This window comes from Sminthopsis crassicaudata, chromosome 2 (genome assembly GCF_048593235.1).
Source record: "Sminthopsis crassicaudata isolate SCR6 chromosome 2, ASM4859323v1, whole genome shotgun sequence".
In the NCBI taxonomy this organism is placed as follows: domain Eukaryota; kingdom Metazoa; phylum Chordata; class Mammalia; order Dasyuromorphia; family Dasyuridae; genus Sminthopsis; species Sminthopsis crassicaudata.
Window position 1 is genome coordinate 375,584,038 of NC_133618.1, and position 23,913 is coordinate 375,607,950.

Sequence of the window (23,913 nt, forward strand, 5' to 3'; positions counted from 1 at the left end):
AAGCACTTTGTAAACTCTGTGATATGGGAATAGGGAATTCCTACAGGAATAGGAACTGTCGTTACAAACTGTTAAGGGAGCAGTTCCTACCATCTCCCTTTGTACTTGCATCTATCATTTCATAAACTTAAGTAAGCAAGAAAAGTGGGAGAAAGAGAGGAAATGTTCTCTTTCTCTTTGCCCCCTCTGGCTAACTTTGTTCTTCACTTCTTGGACAGGAAAGAGAAATGAGACAGGGAAGGCATGAAGGGGGTGCACTCCAACTCAGAGTAATTTGCCATCACAAAAAAAAAAAAGATAGTCTCAGTATCAGGCAAAGAAGACTCCTGTATGACTGCAAATGACTGCTTTTTACTTGTTTCCTGATTCAATCAATTCAATAAACCTTTATTAAGCACCTCCGGCACTGCTTGACATGGCCACATAAATGAAGATTAATAAAATGCCATCTCTACCCTCACTGAGCCAAGGGGGACAATTACCAGTCCCCTGGCCTGGGACACTCATTTCATAAGTGTGGCCTGAGGAGAGCAGAAGCTTGTCTGGCAGCCCCATCACCCTGTTCCTATTTCTTAAGCCTACAGATCATTAAAGCTTTTAACACATGAACTGCTTTTCAGATTTCTTAACCTATAACTTCTACAGCTAATTTTTTGGATCCAAGTGTAGGCTTCATTTGAGCTTTAAAGCATGCCTTAGGAAATAGAGTTTCTTTATTTATAAATAAAGACATTGGCTAAAGAATGGTGCAATTTTGAATTCTTTTATCTTCCAATCCTATAAACAGGTTGAACAATATGAGTAGGGCCCCTCAGAAATCATTATCATCATCATCATTATTATTAGCATCAAATCAGCATCATCATTGCTAGCATATATATAGCACATTAGAGTTTGAAAGATACTTTATAAATACTATCTCATTTAATCCTCACAATTATTTATATCTCCATTTTTCTGATGAATAAATTGAGGCAAACAGAGATTAAGTGACTTACTTACCCAATCACACAGAGAATAAGTTTCTGAGGCCAAATTTGAACTCAGGTTTTCCTGACTAGGTTCAGCAATCTATTCACTGAATCACTTAGCAGCCTACAGGCATTGGAATTGGGTAAACAAAGGAAAGCTTCAGATACTAAAATGACTCTGATCTTTTATTCTCTACAAAGATATAGAGCCAAACCATTCATGTCCTTAAGTTTGCCACCCAATATGCTGGGGGCCTGCCTCAATTTCCCAATTTCTTTTGAAATTAAGAGGATGCCAATAGTGCTCACAGTCTGTCCTTCCATTATCCCTCACTCTCACCCCATGATTGGCTCATTAAAAAAAAATAATAAATCATTGTCTTAAGGCATATACAGCATGATCATCAAATGATATGACAGTGAGCTAGAAGAACAACATACCAGATGGCAGGGTCAGGACCCAAAAGCATCTTGGTTTAATCTAACAAAATGAAATGCAAGAAGGATAAATGTCTTATACTTAAATCAGCTCCACAAGTACAGTGAAGAGACATGATTAGATAGCAATTTGTCTGGAAAAAATGTATACATAACATATATACATACATATGTATATATTTAGGTATTTTCAAGGATTGAGAATTCAAGATAAGTCAGCAGGATGATATGATAACTTTACTTTACTTCTCTCTCAATTTCTTGCTGCCTCAGCAATGGTACTATCTTGCATATGCTCTTAGATCCAGTCAAACTGGACTAATTGTCATATGTGGACTCCCTAACTAGAATGTAATCTCTATGAGGATAATATATCAATTGATAAGTATCTAATTAGCACCTTCTATATGCTAGAGTTGAGGATAAAAATATTAAGAATAAAATGGTCCCTTCTCAAAATGAGCCACAAGCTGATTTAATTATTTTTTCATTTACATATACAATGTATAGTACAGTTCCTGAAACATAATAGGTGCTCAAAAATTTTTTATTAAGTGACTACCTTGTTTTCATAGTTCTATAATTGTTCTTGGGGTTCCCTGAGTACTACAAGATAAAGCTGGACAGGGGGAGGTGTATATACATCAGGAGAGAAGAGTTTCAATATTAATTGGTTATTATTTATTACTCAATTATTAGTCATTAAAAGATTTTAAGTAGAACAGCAGATAGAATCAGATAGCAAAGATTACAGATTGGCAGAAGTATAAAAGGAGGAGATCAGAAGACTTATTAAGAAGGAATAGCCCACATTGATGCTGATACGGCCTTCTCCAAGGATGAAATAAGTAAAACAGAGGGAAAGATTAAGAGCATATAGAAAGATAGAATTGGAAAGATTTAAGAGGCAGCCTAAAGCAGTGGAAAGCGCAATGAATTTGGAGTCAGAGGCCTTAAAAATCCAACTCTGCATATTAGTACAACTTGAACTTCACTTTTCTCATCTATAAAAAGGAGGAAGGATTAAATGACCTTGGATATCCTTTTTGAGACTACATTTACAACACCATTAGTGTCTGGAGATGAAAAGTAAGGAAGTGGAAAGGGACAAAGATAGCCATTAACAGAAATAGGGAAGTCAGAAAGAAAAATAGAAAAGATAATTCCTCCTGATCAATTGGAATCAAAAACACTCAAAATTTTATAATTAATAGTTTGTGTAAGTTACACTCTAAAGTAAATCAATGCAACTTAAAGGAAAATGCATTGATTCAAGAGTTTAGATATCTGAGTTCAAGTACTTGGACAAGAAGGGAGTAAGTTCTGTGTAAAATCTTTTAAGATATATTTCAAATCTGACATCCTTTATGAAGGAAAAGCACTGGACTCAGAACAAAGTAAATATCTCAATTATACTATTTACTATCACAGCCCTCAGTTTCCTTTTCTATAAAATGAGGCAGCTAGAATGGATAACCTAAGGTTCCTTCCAGCTCTAATTCTATAATCCAGTTCTATGTTTCTTGTATTACTGATATGCTATAAGAATTCAATCCATTCGCCACCCTCTGTGAGCTATCCTTTCTTCCATTTCTTTTGGCTAGAATCCCAGTATTGCTAAATTGGGCAGCTCCCTTTTCAGCCAATGGCCTGAGGATTTGTCCAGACACAAATCCATCTCACCAGAATGCCTTTCAATTTGGGGCATTAAAACTCAACTCTTTCCTCATGGGCCAGAATTATTTTTTATTGCCTTTCAAAAATGTAAAGTTACAGAAATGCTAAACGGATTCTCCACAAATGATGCTGTAATAAAGTTAAATCCATTTTAGTACAAATGAAGTGTCAAAGGTTTATTAAAAATCCATCCCTTTATCAGGCCTTGTAGTAGCATAAAATGAAGAGGCTTGGCAGAAACTAAGCTTATAATATCTATCCTCTGGGTTGGATGGGAAGCCTGTCATGGGGCTGACTTTATGGCATTCTGAAACTAGAATGGCATTTATCTCAAAGAAAATGTTTTAAGTCAGAACACGGAGTGTATTATAGAGAGAATTACAATACAGAAAGCGTAGGTCATGCCCTCAGTTCTGGGGCAGTTCGAACTGGAATGAAATCCAAGAGGTTCATCACAACACACAAAACTATACCTGTTTCAACATCTGTCAAATAAAGCTGAGAATCAAAGCCACCACTGAGGATCTGTCTTCCACAAGAGGACCACTGCACAGCACGGACAGCACCACTGTGAGAGGAATAGGTGTTCAAACAGCGACCTGTTTCTACAGCATTCCATACCTTTAGGGCAAAAGACAGACAGGCAATTCTGAGTGACAAAATCTCATATTTCTTAATGTTTAGTCACTTTTTTCCACACAAAAATCTTGTGGGTCAGATGATGAAAATTTTAGTAGCTCTCTTTTATGGATGAAGAAATTAGAATCTAGAAAAAAATTTCTGTGAGGTCCCATGAATAAGAGGTGAGATTCAAATCCAGGTCACTCCTAATTCCCAGTACCTCATTTTTCCCACTGAGACAAGCTGACTCCCCTGAAACAAATTACCTTTCTTTTCACAGATTTCACAAAGCATGTTGCTTATACTTCTCTCTGCTACATGCTATAGTTAACGATGAATTATGGGTCATATTTTACTGCTAGGGGTCCAGTGATGGATCATAGATTCATAACTAGAGGGAACCTTCAGAGTCATCAGGTTCTGTCCTCTAATTGAGCCCCAGAGAGGCTGTGACCTTCCTAAGGACAAATAGTGAGAGAGACGAAATCTGAACCCATGCTGTGTGATTCCAAATATACCACAAAGGAGAAGGTCATTATCTTCTGATGCAACCCATTATACTTTTGACACTTTAGTTATTACAGCTTCTTTTCCCCAGGTGGCACGTTAGAATGTAGAATCTAAAATCAAAACCCGAGTTCAAATCTGTCATCAGACACTAACTGGGTGACTGTAGGAAAGTCATTTAACCTATTTCTGCCATGGTTTCCTCAACTGTAAAACAGGAATGATAATAACAACACTTTGATCTCAGAGCTTTTGTGAGAATCAAATAGATAATAAGTGTAAAGTGCTTAACATAATATCTGGTAGATAATATAAGTATTTTTAAAAAGCTTATTCTCTTTCCTTTCTTCCCTTTCCTTCACAAGTAAGACAAATCTACGTTTTTGAAACTTTTACCCCATTTGTCCTAGTTCTAGAAAGTAGAACAAGGCTAGTACCTCTTTCCAACGCCAAAACTTTAAATTAGGAAGACAGTATCATACTTTCTACCATTTCTTATCTCCCCTCCCCCCATTCCCTTCCTTGGGTTAAACATTGCCATTTCCTTCAGCTTATCCTTCACATGGTCTCCAGTCTCTTCATCAAACTGCATCCTTCTGAAAATGTGATTCCCATCAGCTATTTTAAGTTTTGTGTGACCAGATTTGAGGACATCAGGATTACTATCTTCTTCAATACACTAGGGAGGACACTAAAGCTTCTGGGCTGTTTTTATATGCACCATTTTCTAGCCACTCCCTCCCCTGCTCCCTTCTATCTGATAAGTGCTTGGCTGTTTTTTTTGTTTTGTTTTTTTTTCAAACCCAAGTGCAGGACATTTATGGTCAAGTTTCTTCTCATCAGATTCAATACAGTGTTCCAGACCAATAAGATCTTTTGGGATCTCATTTTGACTATTCTAGCTTAATATTATCCATAAATTTGATAACCATGCCATCTATAGCATCATTAAAGTCATTAATTGAAATGTTAGATGCTATTAAGTTAACAGTACTGAATACTATTTAAAGGAATTTATTAAGCACTAGAGCAGATGCTGCAGGAGACCAGGTTAACATATACATTTTTTCCCATCCAAGAATTTTAGCTGTACAATCTAAAAGAGAACAAATGTATAACAGACCTATATATAGCTAACAGTCAAAACATAGACACATTGGATACACAAATGCATGCATGTGCACACACACAGAGCACATACATTCTTTCTGAATAAGAAGTTGATTTCTAGTATCTCGCACTGCTGCACTCTGTGATGGAGAAAGGGAGCCTATTGTACACATCTTGGTTTAAAATGTGCTTTAAATCTACCATATTTAAAAAGTGTAAGATGAAGGCAATGATCTACATGTTTAGAGATTGGGCAAGAAGCAAAAATAAGAAAATGTGGCAAGTAGTGATTTGTGAATGAATTTTTATCAACTTAAAAAGAAAAATCACAGTCCCAATGATTGCCAAATCATTCAAAGATTTAGAGCTAAAATGAACCACAAAGTTCATCTAGACCAAATCCAACATTTTACAGATGAAGAAACTAAAGTATATGTAGATATGTGTGTAGATAGGTATATAGATAGATAGATACATAGATATATAGAGATTATATATAGTAGGTTTGTGGGTAGTATATATGTATGTGTATGTATGTATGCCATAAATAAAAATTCTAAGAGACAAAGTTTTCAGGTATTAATAATCAATTTTTTAACTAGCTAGCCAATAGTCAATAAATTGTTGGTCCTTGGTTTCTCTCAGTAACCAAAGATCCCAAAGGAGACTATGAAACAGCTTAAGTCAGGTATATTGCTTCTGACAGGGCACTCTCCTGAGAAGTGAAATGAAATCCTGATTTGGCAGACATTTAGTGAGAAGGCAGGCTAGAAATTACCAGGCCGTCCCAATTACCACATTGTAGGAACAGGGGACATCATCTGAGACTTGGCTTGGTCATGAGCTCCATCTATAATCTGGGCATCCCAACCATGTTCTCTTTATTTAGGTTTCTCCTTTATGAAGTAAGGTTGCCCTAAACTCTACTGAAGGAGATCAAGGACAGGAGTTCTTTGCCCCAGGAACAGAACTCAAAGCCAGAATGGATTTTTTTAATACTCTTAAAACAGAAATCAGATCTTCCAATTAGGTAGGGTTCTCTCTTCCTCCACTCCCTCGTCCCCTCATATGCTTTGAACAGAGCTGGAATGCTCCTGACCTTCTCTAGAAGGGGATAAGGAAATATTACAAATTATTCTTAATAATCAAATCAATAATTAATTTACACACACACACACACAAACACATACACACACAAAATTACTTGTCCAAGGTGACACAAACAATAAGTAGCAAAGGTAGGAATCAAACCTAAGTCTTCTGAATTCAAATCCAGAGCCCTTTCCATTGCACTATTGGATCCTGGAGGATGGAACTATAAAACAAGAGGAATTGGCTCCTTCCAATATCTACTAAATATAATAAATACCTCAAACTCTCCAAAAATGGAATGCCCTTCTTTGGTGGGTAGCAAACTTCCCATCACTGAAGGATAATTAAGAGTTATTTAATAATCATCTATTAGTGTTCCATTTAGAAGATAATGTTGATATGAGAGTAAAAAAAAAAAAAAAAAAAAAAAAAAAAAAAGCCTAGATTCAAATCCTAATTATATTATTAGTATTTGTAAGAACCAAGTTTTAATCAGAACTCTTTCAAATAGAATTTGTGACTTTTACTAAGTCACAATTTCTTTGTGCCGGAGTTTCCTCAGAGACAAAATAGATACCAAGGGCCCTTGTGCCTGGATGGATAGAATGGACCACTGCTGAAGCCAAGAAGATTTGGGGTCAAGTTTCACCTTGACCACTGCAATCCTGTACAAATGGCTTAGTCTCTCAGTGTACCAGGCATCTTCCTAAGACTATAAGTTGCAGAACTGCACTGGAAGAGGTAATTTTCTCGCTGAAGATTGCCTAGATCAATAAAGTCAAAGGTATGGCCTTTAAAAAAAAAAAAAAAGGTACCCAACAATTTAATTCAAGAAATATTATCAAGGATCTACCACGTGTAAGACATTGTGCTAAGCCCTGGGGGTACAAAGAGAACAAAGAACAAAGATGAAAAAGATTCTTCCTTCAAGAAACTTAAATACAAATGGGTGGATTCAAATGCACACATATAAGGTAGGTAGGAGGGAAACAAACATTTATTAAGTTGCCTACTACATGCCAGGTGTTTACTAAACACTTCATAAATATTAGCTCCAACAACCCTGGAAGGAAAAGGTTATTATTATCCCCATTTATATAGGAAACTAATAACAAAAGCAAAATTACTTGTCCAGTAAGTGTTTCAGGGTCAAATCTGAAGTCAGATTTTTCTGTTTCCAAGTCAAAAACTCTATCCACAATCACCTTGTTGTTTTATATTTAGCATTTATATAGACCTTTAAGGTTTACAAAGTACTTTACAAACATTAGCTCATTTTATCCTCACAAACATTCAGGGAAGTGATTATAAATTCAAAGTATATACAAAGCAATTCTAGGAATAAAGAGCTCTAATATATGAAGGGATCAGGAAAGAGATTAGAATATGAAAGTGGAGCTGAGTATTGAAGGAGGATGAGAAGCTAAACTTGGCTGTAACCATGGGGTCATGGTATAAAACAAATCTAGAAAACTGGGTGAATGATCAGAACCAAAGAAAAGACATTAAGACGTGTAAGGAACCACTTTGAAGGGAGGACTCCCTAGGGAGTTGGCTTTGACCTTGTATTATTTAATACTTTTATTTCTGATGTAAATAAAGGAATAGATTGCATCTTTATGCAGATGACACAAAGCTAAGGATAGTTAACACAATGGATAACAGGATTCAAAAAGAGTTTATCAAGATACAGTAGGTGAAATCAAGATGAAATTTAACAGGGATGCATGTTGTCTGTCTTACACTTGAATTCAAAAAATCAATTTCACAACTAAAAAATGGTGGAGACTGCAGTTTGCTGAAAGGAACTGGGGATTTTAAAGATATGAAAGTTTAATGTGTCAACAATTTAATATGGCAGCTAAGAAAGCCAATGCAATCTCATATTGAGGGAAGGAATAAGATAATCATTTCATTGTTCCCTTCTTTGCCAATAGTAAAAAATAGGAGCATTGTGTTCAGTTCTAGACACCACATTGTAAGCTATCAATAGACTCGACAGCATTCAGAGGAAGGTAAGCAGAAAGGTGAAGGATCATAGAAGGTAAGGATGAAGGAAATGGGGATTAGTTTAAAGGGAGAATTTAGGAACATGTAATAGTTATTGGCTGGCTCAAGGCAGAATGAAGAAAAATGGCGGAAAGAAATTGCACAGAAAGAAATTTAGACTTGCTATAAGATAAAAATAACAATTGGAGCAATAAGCATGTATAAAAAGTCTGCTGTCTGCTTAGGGATACTAAGAAAAAATATTTTTTGTTCTCAAGGAGCTTATGTTCTATTACAAGAGAAAACACACACATATATAAGCACAAATTGGATAAATATAAAATAAATATAAAGAAGTTTGAAAATAAAGTAAAGTGGATGAAAATTAGTAGTTACAGAAATCCAAAGAGGCAGTGGTGATTAAGCTGAGTCTCTAGATTAAAAGCTGGTGATTAAAAGGTGGCCATCAAGCTAAATCTAGAAAAAAAGAAATTTTTTCCCAGGCTTTTCTGGGGAAAGAGTAATTTCTAACCTGGGGACAAAGGCACAAAGATGGAAAGACTGCTATGTGAAAAGAAGAGAAAGAGCCCATTTGGTTGCACTACAAAGTGAAACACATACTTGGATTGGAAAGATAGATCTAGACCAAAACAAGTAAGTCATTTATATTTTATTCTGGAGATAAGAGGGTTTATTTACTCTTTTGATTCAATGAAAAAGACTCCCTTTCAGACATTTTTTCTGGCTGTCCCTATGCCAGAAAATCTCTCCCTTCCTTTGCTCTGACCACTGATCTCCATGGTTTCCTTTGGGTCTCAACTAAAATCCCACTTACCACAAGATTAGAAGGGAAGCAATAAACTGGGAAAACATTTTTACAGTTAAAGGTTCTGATAAAGGCCTCATTTCCAAAATATACAGAGAATTGACTATAATTTATAAGAAATCAAGCTATTCTCCAATTGATAAATGGTCAAAAGATATGAACAGACAATTCTCAGACAAAGAAATTGAAACTATTTCTAGCCATATGAAAAGATGCTCCAAGTCATTATAGATCAGAGAAATGCAAATTAAGACAACTCTGAGATATATCATTACACACCTCTCAGATTGGCTAAGATGACAGGAAAAGATAATGAAGACTGTTGGAGGAGATGTGGGAAAATTGGGACAGATGCATTGTTGGTGGAGTTGTGAACGGATCCAACCATTCTAGAGTGCAATTTGGAACTATGCTCAGTTATCAAACTGTGATTACCCTTTAATCCAGCAGTGCTACCACTAGGTTTATATCCCAAAGACATCTTAAAGAAGGGAAAGGGACCCACCTGTGCAAAATGTTAGTGGTAGCCCTTTTTATAGTGGCCAGAAACTGGAAATTGAATGGATGCCCATCAATTGGAGAATGGCTGAATAAATTGTAGTATATGTATGTTATGGAATATTATTGTTCTGTAAGAAATGACCAACAGGATGATTTCAGAGAGGCCTGGAGAGACTTACATGAACTGATGCTGAGTGAAATGAGCAGAACCAGGAGATCATTATACACTTCAACAATAATACTATATGAGGATCGATTCTGATCAAAGTAGCTATCTTCAACAATGAGAGGATCCAAATCAGTTCCAATTGATCAGTGATGAACAGAACCAGCTACACCCAGCAAAAGAACACTGGGAAATTAGTGTGGGTCACAACATAGCAATTACACTCTTTCTGTTATTGTTTGCTTGCATTTTTGTTTTTCTTCCCAGGTTATTTTTACCTTCTTTCTAAATTCAATTTTTCTTGTGCAAGAAGATAATTATATAAATATGTATACATATATTGTATTTAACATATACTTTAACATATTTAACATGTATGGGACTGCCTGCCATCTGGGGGGGGAGGGAAGAAAGGGAAAAGCTGGAACAGAAGTTTTTCCAAGGGTCAATGCTAAAAAATTACTCATGCATATGCTTTGTATATAGAAAGATATAATAATAATAAAAAAAAATCCCATCTACTATAGGAAGTCTTTTCTAATTCCTCTTTATTCTTTAAAAGTATTCCCTATTAATCCTGTATATAGTTTGTTTTCCATATTTGTTTGAGCATTGTCTTCCCCATTAGACTCAGAGCTCCTTGAGGTCAGAGACTATCTTTTTGATTCCCAGCACCTTCCCGTGGTGCTTGGCACAGAGATGCTTAATAAATGTTTATTGACTGACTAAACTCACACACAGCTAGGTGGCCCAGTGGGTAGAGTATCAGTCCTGAAGTCAGGAGGACCTGAATTCAACTCTAGTCTCAGACACTTAACACTTCCCAGCTGTGTGACCCTGGGGAAGTCACTTAACCCCAAAGGTCTCAGGGGGGGAAAAAAAAAAACAGCCTGATACACTGGAAGAATAACAACACCCTAGATTGGGTATCCATAGATACCCAACCCATGTCACAAGGTTACTATAAGGATTAAATGAGGTAGTGGATATATAGTGCTTTGTAAAGCAAAAAGGGTTATATAAATAAATGGCACTTTTAATAATGGTTGTTTATCAACTGTTTGGACATGTATACATATATTGTGTTTGATTTATACTTTAATATGTTTAGCACATATTAGTCATCTGCCAACTGGGGGGTAGGAGGGGAAGGAGAGGAAAGGAAGGAGGGGGTTTGGCAATTGTCAATGTTGTAAAATTACCCATGCATATATCTGGTAAATAAAAACTATTAATAAAAAAATGGTTGTTTATAATAATATTAATAAAAATAATTGTAAAGGAAATTCCTTTGTGGGATAAAGGATTCTAACAGACATCCTTTAAGGATCCTTCCAAACTGGCATTATATGGGTCTTCTTCATATATTATGACTTAAAATAATATGTTCAATGACAAGGACTTCCTGGCTTGACTTTCACTATACCAGTAAGTGTGAGGTTTTTTTTTTTTTTTGGGGGGGGGGGGGTTAATGAGTTCAGTAGTCTTCAAAAAGCAAAGGAAAAAAAAAAAAAAGTAAACAGTGACCACACCATGAACAGTGATCTGTGAATGAAATTCCTCATGTAGATGAAAAATCTCATTTTGGCAAAAATGGATGGAGCTCAAACTTCAGGGGATTCAGATGCTAAAAGAGGACTGTTCCCTTAGAAAAATGTAGTTTTTGTAATGTCAGGAGAAAAATATTTCAACAGTGGTTTTAAAAATTCAAATTTACTTGGGTAATATTAACAAAACATAAGGATATAAGTGTTCCCTTCCTTAAAGGTTTATGAACTGAAAGAGTGAAAGAATTATTGTCCTCATTTTATAGATGATAAACTTAAGGTTGAAAGATCACTTGGCTATATGAGACTCAAGTCATAAACCCTGGTTTTCTGATACCTATATCAGTTCTTTTATATTGCTATATGTAATTTAATTCAACAAACATTTATTAAGTACGTGCTATGTGAACATCTCTGTGCTGAATAATGGAGAGATACTTAAAAATAATTTCAGAAGCCTTCAAAAATCTTACATAGGTTGAGAAGATAGGGAAGTGCAGTAGACAAAATATACACATCTAAGTATAATACAAGATGATGTAAAGTATTAATAAGAGTGTGGGAAGATTCAGGGAAGCATTCCTGGATGAAGTGGGACTGGAGCTTGTAAGAAAGGTGAACCTAAGAAGGGAATAAATGGGGAGGAGCCCATTAAAGCAAAGACTTAATTCAGAAGATAAGGTAACAAGGTAAGGAAACAGCCACTAGTAAAGTATAGTGGGAACATAGAATTTATGAAATAAAACCTAGAAAAGACAGCTATAGTCAAATTATGAAAGAACTTAAGGTGAAGAATTTATATTTTATGCAAAATGAAACAATCCTGAGGTATTACCTCATTCTTCTCAGAATGACTACTATTACAGAAAAGGAAAATGATAAATGTAAGAGAGGGTGAAAAATTAGGACACTAATGCATTGTTGATGGAGTTGTGAACTAATTCAATCATTCAGAAGAGAGATTTGGAACTATGCCCAAAGGACAATCAAATTGTGCATACTCTTTACCTAACTATACCATTAGTATTTATCCCAAACAGATTAAAAAAAAAAAAAAAAAAAAAAAGGAAGGGCCCTACCTATACAAAAATATTTATAGTAGCTCTTTTGTATGGTAGGCAAAGAATTAGAAATTGAAGAAATGTCTATCAATTGAGATATGGATGAATAAGTTGTAGTATATGAACGTAATGGAATACTACTGTGTTATAAGAAATGATAAGCAGGCTGATTTTAGAAAAACGTAGAAAGATTTACATGAACTGATGTTGGGTGAAAACAGTATACATGATAACAGCAACATTGTGTGATTATGAACTATGATTGACTTAACTCTTCTCAATACAATGATCCAAGACAATTCCAAAAGACTCATGATAAAAAAATGCAGCCACATCTAGAGAAAGAACTAAGGAGTCTAAATGCAGCTTAAAGCATACTTCTCACTTTTTTTTGTTGTTTTGTTCTTTTTTGTGACTTTTCTCTTTTGTTCTCTTTATTCTTTCACAATATGATTAATGTGGAAATGTTTATATGGTTGCACATGTATGACGTATAGCAGACTGTTAGCTGTCTTGAAAAGGTAGGGATGAGAGTAGGGGAGAAAAAAATTGGAGCTTAAAATCTCATAAAAAAAAAAAGAAGTAAAAAACTACATGTAATTGGAAAAAATAAAATACTACTTTAACGAATTTATATTTTTATCCTAGAGCCCATTAAGAGCCACTGAAGGTTTTACATTTACAGGATAATTTATATACTTAATTTCATTTAATATACTGAGTAATATACTTTATTTCATTTGATATTGATAGCTACCTGGGGAAGAGATAAAGAGGAGAAAAAGGAGAGAAGATAGGGGAAGAAAAAGATAGAGGAAGGAGAAACAGAGAGAGACAACAAGAAAAGAGACAGGTAAAGAGAATTTTTAAAATTTTATTTATTATTCATTATTCATTTAATTAATTACTCATTAAAAATGAATTTTTAAAGCACTTGCTATGAGCCAGGCACTGTGCTAAGCACCAGGGATAAAACAGAAGCAAAAAAACTATCTTTGTTTTCAAGAAGCTTACATTCTACTGGGGGAAGATGATATAAGAAGTGGAGCTAGAAAGTGAGGTAGGATGAAGAGGGAATGACTTACATGGTATGGTTTAGGGAAAGAAGTGTATTAGAAGCCTGAACAATAGTGAGATAAAGTAAAACACCTAGAAGAGCTTATTTCACCTAGAAGAGCTAGTAATATTGGGATGAAGACCAAATTTTTTTTCTGGTGGGAAGAGGCAGAAAGTATGATCCAAGTGAAGAAGGCATGGTGTGAAAATGATTAGGGGCAGCTAGGTGATGCAGTGAACAGAGCTGGACCTAGAGTCAGGAAGGTCTGCTCAAATCCAGCCTCAGATATTTACTAATTATGTGGCCCAAGGCAAGTCATTTAAATTGTTTGCCTCAGTTTTTTCATCTGTAAAATGGGGGCAATAATAGCACCTATCTCTATAGGTTGTCTTGAGAATTCAATGAGAAAATAATTGTAACATAATTCCCAGCATATAGTAAGAATCATATAAATGCTAGCTATTATTATTGGCATAGTAAACCCTCTCTCTACAGAGGGACAATTGAGGTAAAAGCAGGGGTGCTCCTTTTGCCTTTAGGGCCCAGCAGAAACTGCTGAAGAAAGCAGGAGATGTACCACCCTTAAGCTTGAGGAGAGAGAAAATAAGTAACTCATCATAAGCCAGCTTGTAAGTTTCATGAAGAAGGGGTCCCCTTGTCCCCCTCTAATCACTCCTCCAGTTCTGAAGTGACATTTGAAGTCACCTAAAAAAGAAGGCATAAAGATAATAAAAAAGAGAACAAGGGGAGGTTGAGTTATTTTAAAAAACTCTCAGAGATTTGTCTCCATAAGGACTAGGTTAAACAGTTGGTCACCTGGGAAAGGATATTTAGTCCCAAGTGCTAGAGCAGTGCTAGAGCCAATTATGAAGAAGGAGAGCAGCAGCAGAGGTCACTCAGACCATTAGCTCCCTAAAGGGCAAGGCTGAGAGCAAAACCCAAGAAGGCAGACAACAACAAAGGCCACCTCCTGGGCAGCTGCAGAAGCTGTGAACGTAAAGCAGAGTTGGGAGAACAGGGGATGAGTGGCCAAAAAAAGCAGGAACTACAGAGGATGGCCTGGGCAGCAGGTTATCAGTACTTGTGGGAGCTCAGGAAAACTGCAACCACAGATCAGTGGAGGAAAAAATTGGGTAGCAACACCAGGAGAAAAGAACAACATGCAATGCCTGCTGGGAGCCAGTTCACAAGAGGCAAGGCAACCCACAGTGAGTCACAGGAAGACAGTTATGGACTGGAGCACCAAGACAGGGAATGCCACCCCCACCTCCCCATTATAACCTTATTCAGCCCCAAGCTATGAATTAACTACCAAAACAGTAGAGGGCTGAGGAGGGCTACTCACTAGGGGACAACATTGCTTCCCATGGACTCAAGCACAAAACCCAGGTCCATAACTTTATAAATACAATTTTGTATTTTAAAATTATATGTTTACATATTAGATTACAAACCACTCTAATATCTTTGTCAAGTTTTCTTTCTAGGGAAAGGGATAGAAGGAAGAGAGGTCAGAACACATGCTTTTGGAAGGGTGAATGTTAAAAATTGTCTATGCATATATTTTGAAAATAAAAAGCTTTAATAATGAAAAAAAAAAAAAAAGAAAAAACTAGTCTATATAATCTCTATGGTCCCTTCTAGGAACTAAAATTTTATATTACTTAAATCCAAATTTCCTTAAAATTTTGAAATTCCCAAGATTCTAAGAATTCTAATTGAATTCAATTCTAGATTTGAATATAGAAGATATTCAATAAAAGATAGATGTTCAATTTAAAAAAAAAAAGATTACATGTTTATAAGGAGAATTTATAAGTATATAAGAGTGTATGGTAAGTTCTCTTGGGAATGTTAGACAATGAAGTTACTAGATCACATGAATGGCAGCAATAAACCAGAGAAGGTAGGGGATCCCAAAGCATAGCTTTATGTAAAATGGGAGCCTTTGACTAAATGGATTACACAGTAAAGTACTATGTAAATGAGTTATTAGAGGCATCTAGTTAACACAATGGATAGAGTTCCAAGCCTGAAATGAAGAAGATTCATCTTCCTGAATTCAAATCTGACTTATGATAATTTCAAACTCTGTAATCCTGGGCAAGTTACTTAATACCATATGCCTCAGTTTCTTCATCTGTAAAATGAGCTAGAGAAGGAAATGGCAAACCACTCTAATATCTTTACCAAGAAAACCTCAAACGGAAACACAAAGAGTCAAACAGTATAGAAAAAGACTGAAGAACAAAAATGAGTTATTACAATAGTTATTGTTTATTGTTTCATTATTATGCTCCAGTTGTGGTAACTAAGTTATATTCATATCCTTCGGTGCCTGAGACTCTGTCCTGGCTCCCTGTTTTGATTTTATTTTTAAACAAGGCTGAGATGATATCCACATGTCTCCTTTCTGCAGTTTCTCCTTTCTGATTTTACTTCTAGTGTCAAAGTTTATCTTTCTGCCTCAGTATTAGTTTTTATTCCACTGAAGATAAAAACAGGCTCAGAATGCAATAGAGTTACATCTTCAGAGTCCAGGATAAAAATCTCATGAATCATCATAAGCCCAACTTGATCATATGATACACACATAAACAAGGCAAAACAGGTCCCTTCTTCATTTATCATCACTATCATCATCAATTACAATTCAGTTAGCCCCATAATAATCTTAAAAAACATATCACAAATTCTATTTGTCTTGTTTTAAAGATGAGAAAATTGAGATAATGAGAGGTTAAATGAGAGGATTCAAACTCGGGTTTTCTGACTCTAAATATAGTATATCTTCTTCCTGCAATATTATATCACTTTAAAAAGAAAGATGGGCTTCTACTTTTAGTGAACACTAAATGGCAGACAATACTGGTGCTGCAGGAGGAGCAAGAATCCAAGGTGACTTCCATGGTGGCTTCAGCAGTGGGAGCCCTGGTGACTATCCGGCAATGATCCAGGTCAGTGGTGGCTGTGCCCATGGAGGAAAGATTAAAGACAAGGAATGGATTCCTGTCCCTAAGCTGGGCTGGCTAATAAAGGACATAAAGATCAAGTTTTTGAAAAAGATAACTCTTTTCTTCATTTGGATCAAGCAGTCTGAGATCATAGACTTCTTCCTAGGATCTTTGTTGAAAAATGAAGTTTTGAAGATCTTACCTACATAGAAACAAACTCGAGCTAGACAATGAACCAGGTTCAAGGCTTTTTTTTTTCAAGGAAGCGGGCATGGCTATTCATGATGCTGTCATTCTGGCCAAATTGTCCATCATTCCTGTGAGATGTGCAAGCCCCACACAGTGCCGTGAAAGATCACTGGGCATTGTGGATCAGTTTTCATCCCTGCCCCTAAAAGTACTAGCATTGTCTCATCTCCTGTGCCTAAGAAACTCCTGATAATGGCTGGAATCGATGACTGCAACTCTTCTGCAAGAGGCTGTACTGTCGCTCTGGGATGGATGGATGGATGGATAGAAGGAAGGAAGGAAGGGAAGGAGGGAGGGAGGGAGGAAGAGAGGGAAGGAGGGAGGGAAGGAAATACTTGATGGGAAAGGATTTGAAAGCAGGTTCACCAAGTGCTTGGTCAGCTACTTCTGAGCTTGTTTCCCAAATCCTGCTTCCTAGTTTGAGCCCATCACCAGGGAGGGTAGAAAGTGGGAAGAGGGAGGAAACCTTGTCTTCTTCATAAAGCTTAAGCTGATGGTATTCTTTTTGTCATTGTGCTCAGAAGAAAAAAAGGCTGCCACCAGCAAACTCACTCCCCCTTAACTGCTGATCTTTTCACTGCCAAAGAAAACTTGGCTCCCAAAAGTTCCTGCTGCTACTTGCCTTATTTTATTTTAGAAGCATTTCCCCCTTCTGTTTGCCTGCTGTGCCCCCTGCTACTACTCTGGTTTTAAGGAAGCACTTCCCATCCTCCTCCTACTGCCTCTCTCAACCATCACTGATCCAGATGTAAACCATGAGAGTCCTCCTAACAGCAGCAGGGTTCATTCTTATGGCTAGTCAGCTGTTCAGGAGCCTGTCAGGAGGTATCTGAAGTATAATGGAAAGAGTGCTAGATTTAGAGCCAGGAGACACAAGCTCACATTCCAACTCTTTCAAAGACTCCCCATGTGACCCAAAACAATTCATTTCACCTCTCTCCATCTCATCTGTAACATGGGGATAATAGAAATGAATATTAATATAAAGCCAATTACATGCAAGCCAGGTTTTAGGAAATCTTATGTTAATGGAACTCTAGAAATAATTATGGACCCCTTGAGTTTCTTTCTTGTAAAATGAGCAATTGAGATTAGATGGTCTCTAAAGTCCCCTCATCACTCTGACAATCTATGATTCTAGGATTCTAAAATCGCTTTCAGTTCTGATATTCATTGGTGAGTGATTTCCTAAAAGAATATTGGATTCTTTCTCTTTACTTCATGACATTTGCTAGTTTTAGGCAAATTATTTAGCCTCCATTTTCTCATCTATAGCAGGAATTATGACTTGACTGCTAATCACTATTCACATGATTTTGAACAAATCACATAAACTTTGTGGAGTTCAACTTGCTCCTTTGTCCAATGAGGAATCTTTATTATAGTCCCTCAGGGTTCTTCCTAGATTCAAATAATGAAAGCAATTCGAGAAAGACCATTCAAAAGGCATCTGCCATTACCAAATGGGGGTAATTCCCAAATTTAAAAGATGACTGAGTGGACTGTAAGTGTTCAGCTCCCCATCTCTTGAAGTATTCAAGGCCACTTATTAGTATCACTATAGCAAGAATTCATGTATCAGACACACTCAAATTAGATTAAGTCTCAAGTTGTTTCTAATATAAAGAATCTACTGTTGTTGTTCAGTGATGTTTCAATGATGTCTGACTCTTTGCTATCCCATTTGGGATTTTCTTGGCAAAGATACTAGAGTATTGCCATTTCCTTCTCCTACTCATTTTATAGATAAGGAAACTGAGACAAACAGGGTTAAGTGAGTTGTTAAGTGAGGTCACACAACTAATTATCTGAGGACAAATTTGAACTCAGGTCTTTCTGACTTTAGGCCCAGTACTCTATCTACTGTACCATCTAGCTGCTTATCTACTACTTTTACCTAAAGGAAGCTGAATATAGGTGTGTCATAGCAACTTGATGTATTATTAGCAGTAATAATAATAAAACTATTGATCTGAGTTAAAGTTTTCTTTCGAGAATGAACTATAAGAGGATGAAAAACTATATACTGAAAAACTAGCCATACCTTTTGAATCCTAGATCTCACCTTATATATAAATATAGCTTATACATAAAGAGGTCAAAGACAGAAAAAAAAAAAAAAAGATGACAAATATACCAAAGTATTCAGAGTAGCTCTTTATTTGTGGTGAAATGAATTGTTTTGGATCACATGGGGAGTCTTTGAAAGAGTTGGAATGTGAGCTTGTGTCTCCTGGCTCTAAATCTAGCACTCTTTCCATTATACTTCAGATACCTCCTGACAGGCTCCTGAACAGCTGACTACACTTTTAAGGGCTTCCCTCAGGGTTCTACATAAAGCCTTTCCTGATTCCCAGAGGTTAGTATCTTCTGAAAAATTATCCTATTCCTATTTGGCATATACCTTGCAAATACTTATCTATGCACATGATGTCTTTCCTCACTAGACTATAGTTTCCATAAGGGCAGGGATTATTTCACTTTTGTCATATTCCCAGTGCCTGGCGTGCAATAAGCATTTAAATATTTGTTGACTGACTGGAACAAATTAGATACCCATAAACTAGAGAATGGAAATACAAATTATGGCACAAAAATATTTTCCCCATCTTTTCTTTTCCTTTTTAAAAAAACTTATTTGTTTAAAACTTAAATACAAAATAAAAAGAAAAATAAATTGTCATGTACCCAACAGAATATCAGAGAGGATTTGAAGTATGTAGCAATATATTTCCATTTCAAAAAAGCATATATAATAATAAAAAATAATAATAATAAATAAATAATAATAATAAAAAACATATTCATGACTGTCCATCTGATGTGAATAGGTTTTCAGAACTACCATCCTTCTTCACCCATCTAATGTCTGTCTTTATGACAGTTCTTCCTCATTCATATAATATAATTACTATTTTTACCTTTTCCTAGATAGTTTTGTTTTTTAGAGTTAGATCATACTCAGCTTTGCTTCCACCATTCTTTGGACTACCCAATTACTGATGTCAATCTTAAACATATGATTTACATTTCCACATATAAAACATAAACGGTTTAGTTTAGTTGAAATTAGTCTTTAATGTTAGCTCTTATATGTTAATTTTTCTATTGAGTTCAATGGTTGAGACAAAATCCTGAATATCTTTTTTTCATTCAATATTATACTTAATTTTGCTGGATATAATGTTTTCAGCCACAGCCATGGGCTTAATTCTTTTGATTATCAATATATAATATTCCAGGATCTGCAGTTTTTTATTGGAGCTCTTGACAAATTTTGTACAATTCTAATTGTAGCTCCAAAATATTTGAAATGGCTTTTCTAGTTGTTTCTTCTAAAATTTTCTCTTTGATATTAGGGTTTTGAAATTTAGTAAATGTTCCTATGTGTTTTTCTTGTAGGATTCCTTTGAGGTGGTGATCAATAGATTTTTTTCTATTTCTACTTTCCCCACATGTTCTATCACCTAACAATAATTTTCTTTGATTATTTCTTCTATTATTGTGCCAAGGTTCTTTTTCAGTCATATATTTCAGTTATTTTTGTTTTCTCTTATGTTCTCTAGATTTGCTGTTTTTCTTATATTTTATATTCTCTTCTATTTTTTCATTCTTAATATTTTGTTTTGTTATTTCTTGATCTCTTATAGCTTCACTGGCTTCCCTTGCCCAATTCTAGTTTTCAAAGAATTACTTTCTTCTTTTTTTTTTAATTTTTTAAATTAATTTTATAATTATAATATTTTTTGACAGTACATATGCATAGGTAATTTTTTACAACTTTATCCCTTGTACTCCCTTCTGTTCCAAATTTTTCCCCTCCTTCCCTCCATCCCCTCCCCTAGATGGCAGGCATTCCCATAATATGTTATAGTATATCCTAGGTACAATATATATGCGCAGAACTGAATTTTGTTGTTGTTGCAAAGGAAGAATTGGATTCGGAAGATAAAAATAACCTGGGGAGAAAAACAAAGAATGCTAACAGTTTACACTCATTTCCTAGTGTTCCTTCTCTGGGTGTAGCTGATTCTGTCCTGTAAAGTTCTTGAATTGTGAGGGTCTGGTCATCTGCTCAATTATAATCCTTCTCTGGGAGGAGATCTGTAAAATCTTTTCCTCTGTGCCCAGGTTTCTTGGGAGCTCTGAATCTCCTCCAGCTCTTGTCCTTCCTCAAATTAGACTGGTCTCCTTTCAGCCTGCCTGGCATCAAAACTCTATCCCAGAGTCGATTCTCTCAGGCCCAATGCTGCCCTTCTTTTATCCTCCCAGAGAATGGGCGTGTAAGAACTCAACAGGGCATGGGGAAATACTTCCACCAATGAACTTGCTCCTCTTAGAATTCCTAAGGTGTAAACTCCCTTTAAAGGCCTGAACCAAAGGTCTGAGCCAGAGAACTGTCAAGTCAACCTGAATTCTCACTTTGTCACTGTCCAGACAACCTGAGTTCTCACCTTGTCACTGTCCAGACAACCTGAGTTCTCACCTTGTAATCCTAACACTGTCCATCATCGATCAATTGGAATTGGATTAGCTCTTCTCTTTGTTGAAGATATCCACTTCAAACAAAATAAACTCTCATACAGTATTGTTGTTGAAGTGTATAATGATCTCCTAGTTCTGCTCATTTCACTCAGCATCAATTGATGTAAGTTTCTTCAAGCCCCTCTGTATTCATCCTGTTGGTCATTTCTTACAGAACAATACAATATTCCATAACATTCATATACCATAATTTACCCAACCATTCTCCAATTGATGGGCATCCATTCATTTTCCAGTTTCTAGCCACTACAAAAAGGACTGCCAAAATTACTTTCTTCTTTAAGACTCTGGATCTCCTTTTCTAGTTGACTGATTTTTTTTTTCATAATCTTGTTTTTCTTGGACAGTTCTTATTTATTTTAGTTTTTCTTCAATCCCTCTCATTTGACTTTTAAAGTCTTTTTTGAGTTTTCTATAAAGTCTTTCTAGACTTTAACATTAGCCATTTAACATTACTCTGGGTTTTTTTTTACTTCAGCGTACTCCTCTGAAGATGAACTCAGATCTTCCCTATTCCCATAGTAAGTTTCTATGGTTGAGTTCTTTCTTCCTTGCCTCCTCACTTTTTTTCTTTTAATGAGAACTTATTAATATAACTTCTCTAATCTTGGGATGAAAGGGATGGTGACTTTGGCTTCATTTCAGTTTTTCTCTCTGGCCTGGAACCCAAAACCAAGAACTCTACTTCCACTGCCCACAGCCAGCAACTTCCCTGCTCCCCTGCTTCTATACTTACCAGGTATGCTGGTTCCTTTTCCACTAGGCCTTATCTCAGCAACACATCTGAGCTTCCTATCAGCCAGGTTCCCTCAGTCTTCCCAGATTCAGACTGTATACTCTCCATGCTATCCAGGAGGTAAAAGTTCCTGTGATTTGGATTGAGACTACTTTTAAATCCACTAGTCCTAGAACTACCCCCTTGTTTCTGGGGAGCTAGCCTGGAGATGTTTACACTTCACACAGGTTAAAGCTCTGACCTTGGGTCTATCTTAGGTCTTCTCAGGTTGTGCTGGGAGGACCCCTGTTCTGCCTCTAGTCTTACTTATTTCTCACGTCAATTAATCCTGAGACACAATTTTGTCTGGAGAGCTTGAAATTTTTTGACCTACTCTGTCATCTTCCCAGAATCCTCTGGCAGAAGAATTTAATAGAATATTATTTTGATGTAAGAAATACATATGAGTAATTCAGTAAAGCATGGAAGGCCTTCTATGAGATGATGCAAAATGAAATAAGCAAAACCAGAAAAACAATATATACAATGACTACAAGTTCAGTTAAGAAATAACAACAATCTAAACAGTGGAATTATAATGACCAAGTTTGATCCCAGAGCAGAAATGAAAAAATACGCCTGCTTCTTTTCTTTGGAGAGATAGGGGAATAGAGGTCTGCAAGATTACACACCTGTATTATGTCAGACATGGGTGAAGTACTGATTATTGTTGTTGCTGAACTACTTTTTCCCCCATTGTTTTTTGTTTTTTTTTAATTTCTTGTTACAAAGAACGGTTAGTAGGAGGGGAAGAAATATAGGGAGAAATTAAATTAATTAAAAACTAAAGGTTCAAATATGTTTGAAGTCACTGTGTTACATCTCCCTATCCTATTCCCACCCCCAGCCTCAGATTCTTTGCCCCTCTTGTCTCTTGTTATTCCCTGGGAGGGATTCATCAGGCCACTAGGGATATGATGCTCCATATCTAGTCTTCCCACTTGTTCCTAGGGAACATGGTTATAGAATAGGTGCCCAAGGACAGAGAAATTGATAAGAACTATTTGTGGTGAGCATTCATTAACTACAATAGAACATTCCAAACAGGAATTAAAGAGGATGCAGAATAAGGGAATGTAACAAAGCTTGCGTCCAATGAGACCTGCCTGTTCATTCCTTGTGCACCGGCTAATATTGTATAGAGAGAGTTCAGGGCTGGGATCAAGGCATCAGGGTCTTACTTATGCCTCCTTCACTCTAAATCTAAATTACATTTAGATCCTTAAATCTAAGGATCCTTTTAAGTATCCTTAGCTACACAATAGAGACAGTAACACCGGGACTATCTCCATCCCAGAGTTGGTTGTTGGTTTCTGTACAGAACCTATGATTTCATCAGTATATCCAGCTGCCAGAGAAGGAATCATTCTACCAATCTAGCTCTGCATATTATAGTCTTAGAAAAGTCCTTGGGTCACTAAAAGGGACATGAACCCAAATATTATTGATAGGGCAGTTTGCACTGCTAGTACTTGAAATTCCAAGTCATCCATGTATCTTTCAAGCTGACTGGGAGCTCTAACTTGGGCCCTAGGCAAGAAAAACTCACAGATCCCTAATCCACCAACACACTACTTGGTATCCAACATGTTCTCATTCTGAAGCTGCTCTCCTCATTTCAAGCCCAACTCCTGGGGGAGGAAAATTTGCTGAGGTCTATTCTTAGGTTGCTTCCTTTAATGTGTTCTACCAAATCCCTACATCATTCCTACAGTCCTCCTCTAACTCTTAATAGCTCTGAACATCTTTCTTCCTTGAGTCTCAAGCTGCTAGTATGATCAGCTCTAATCCAACCATACAGATAGGCAAATTTTTACAGGCCTATTT

At 36.2% G+C, this 23,913-nt stretch overlaps 1 protein-coding gene across 9 annotated transcripts in view; it reads right to left on the reverse strand.

The window, feature by feature from the left end:
- The window catches only part of WDR25 (WD repeat domain 25), a 251,388-nt gene that overhangs the window by 67,999 nt on the left and 159,476 nt on the right, over positions 1 to 23,913 (reverse strand). For all 9 annotated transcript variants that reach the window (XM_074291280.1, XM_074291281.1, XM_074291274.1 and 6 more), the window contains one exon: positions 3,560 to 3,707. In XM_074291280.1, the coding sequence (XP_074147381.1) occupies positions 3,560 to 3,707 (148 nt within the window). The remainder of the gene's footprint in view (positions 1 to 3,559; positions 3,708 to 23,913) is intronic.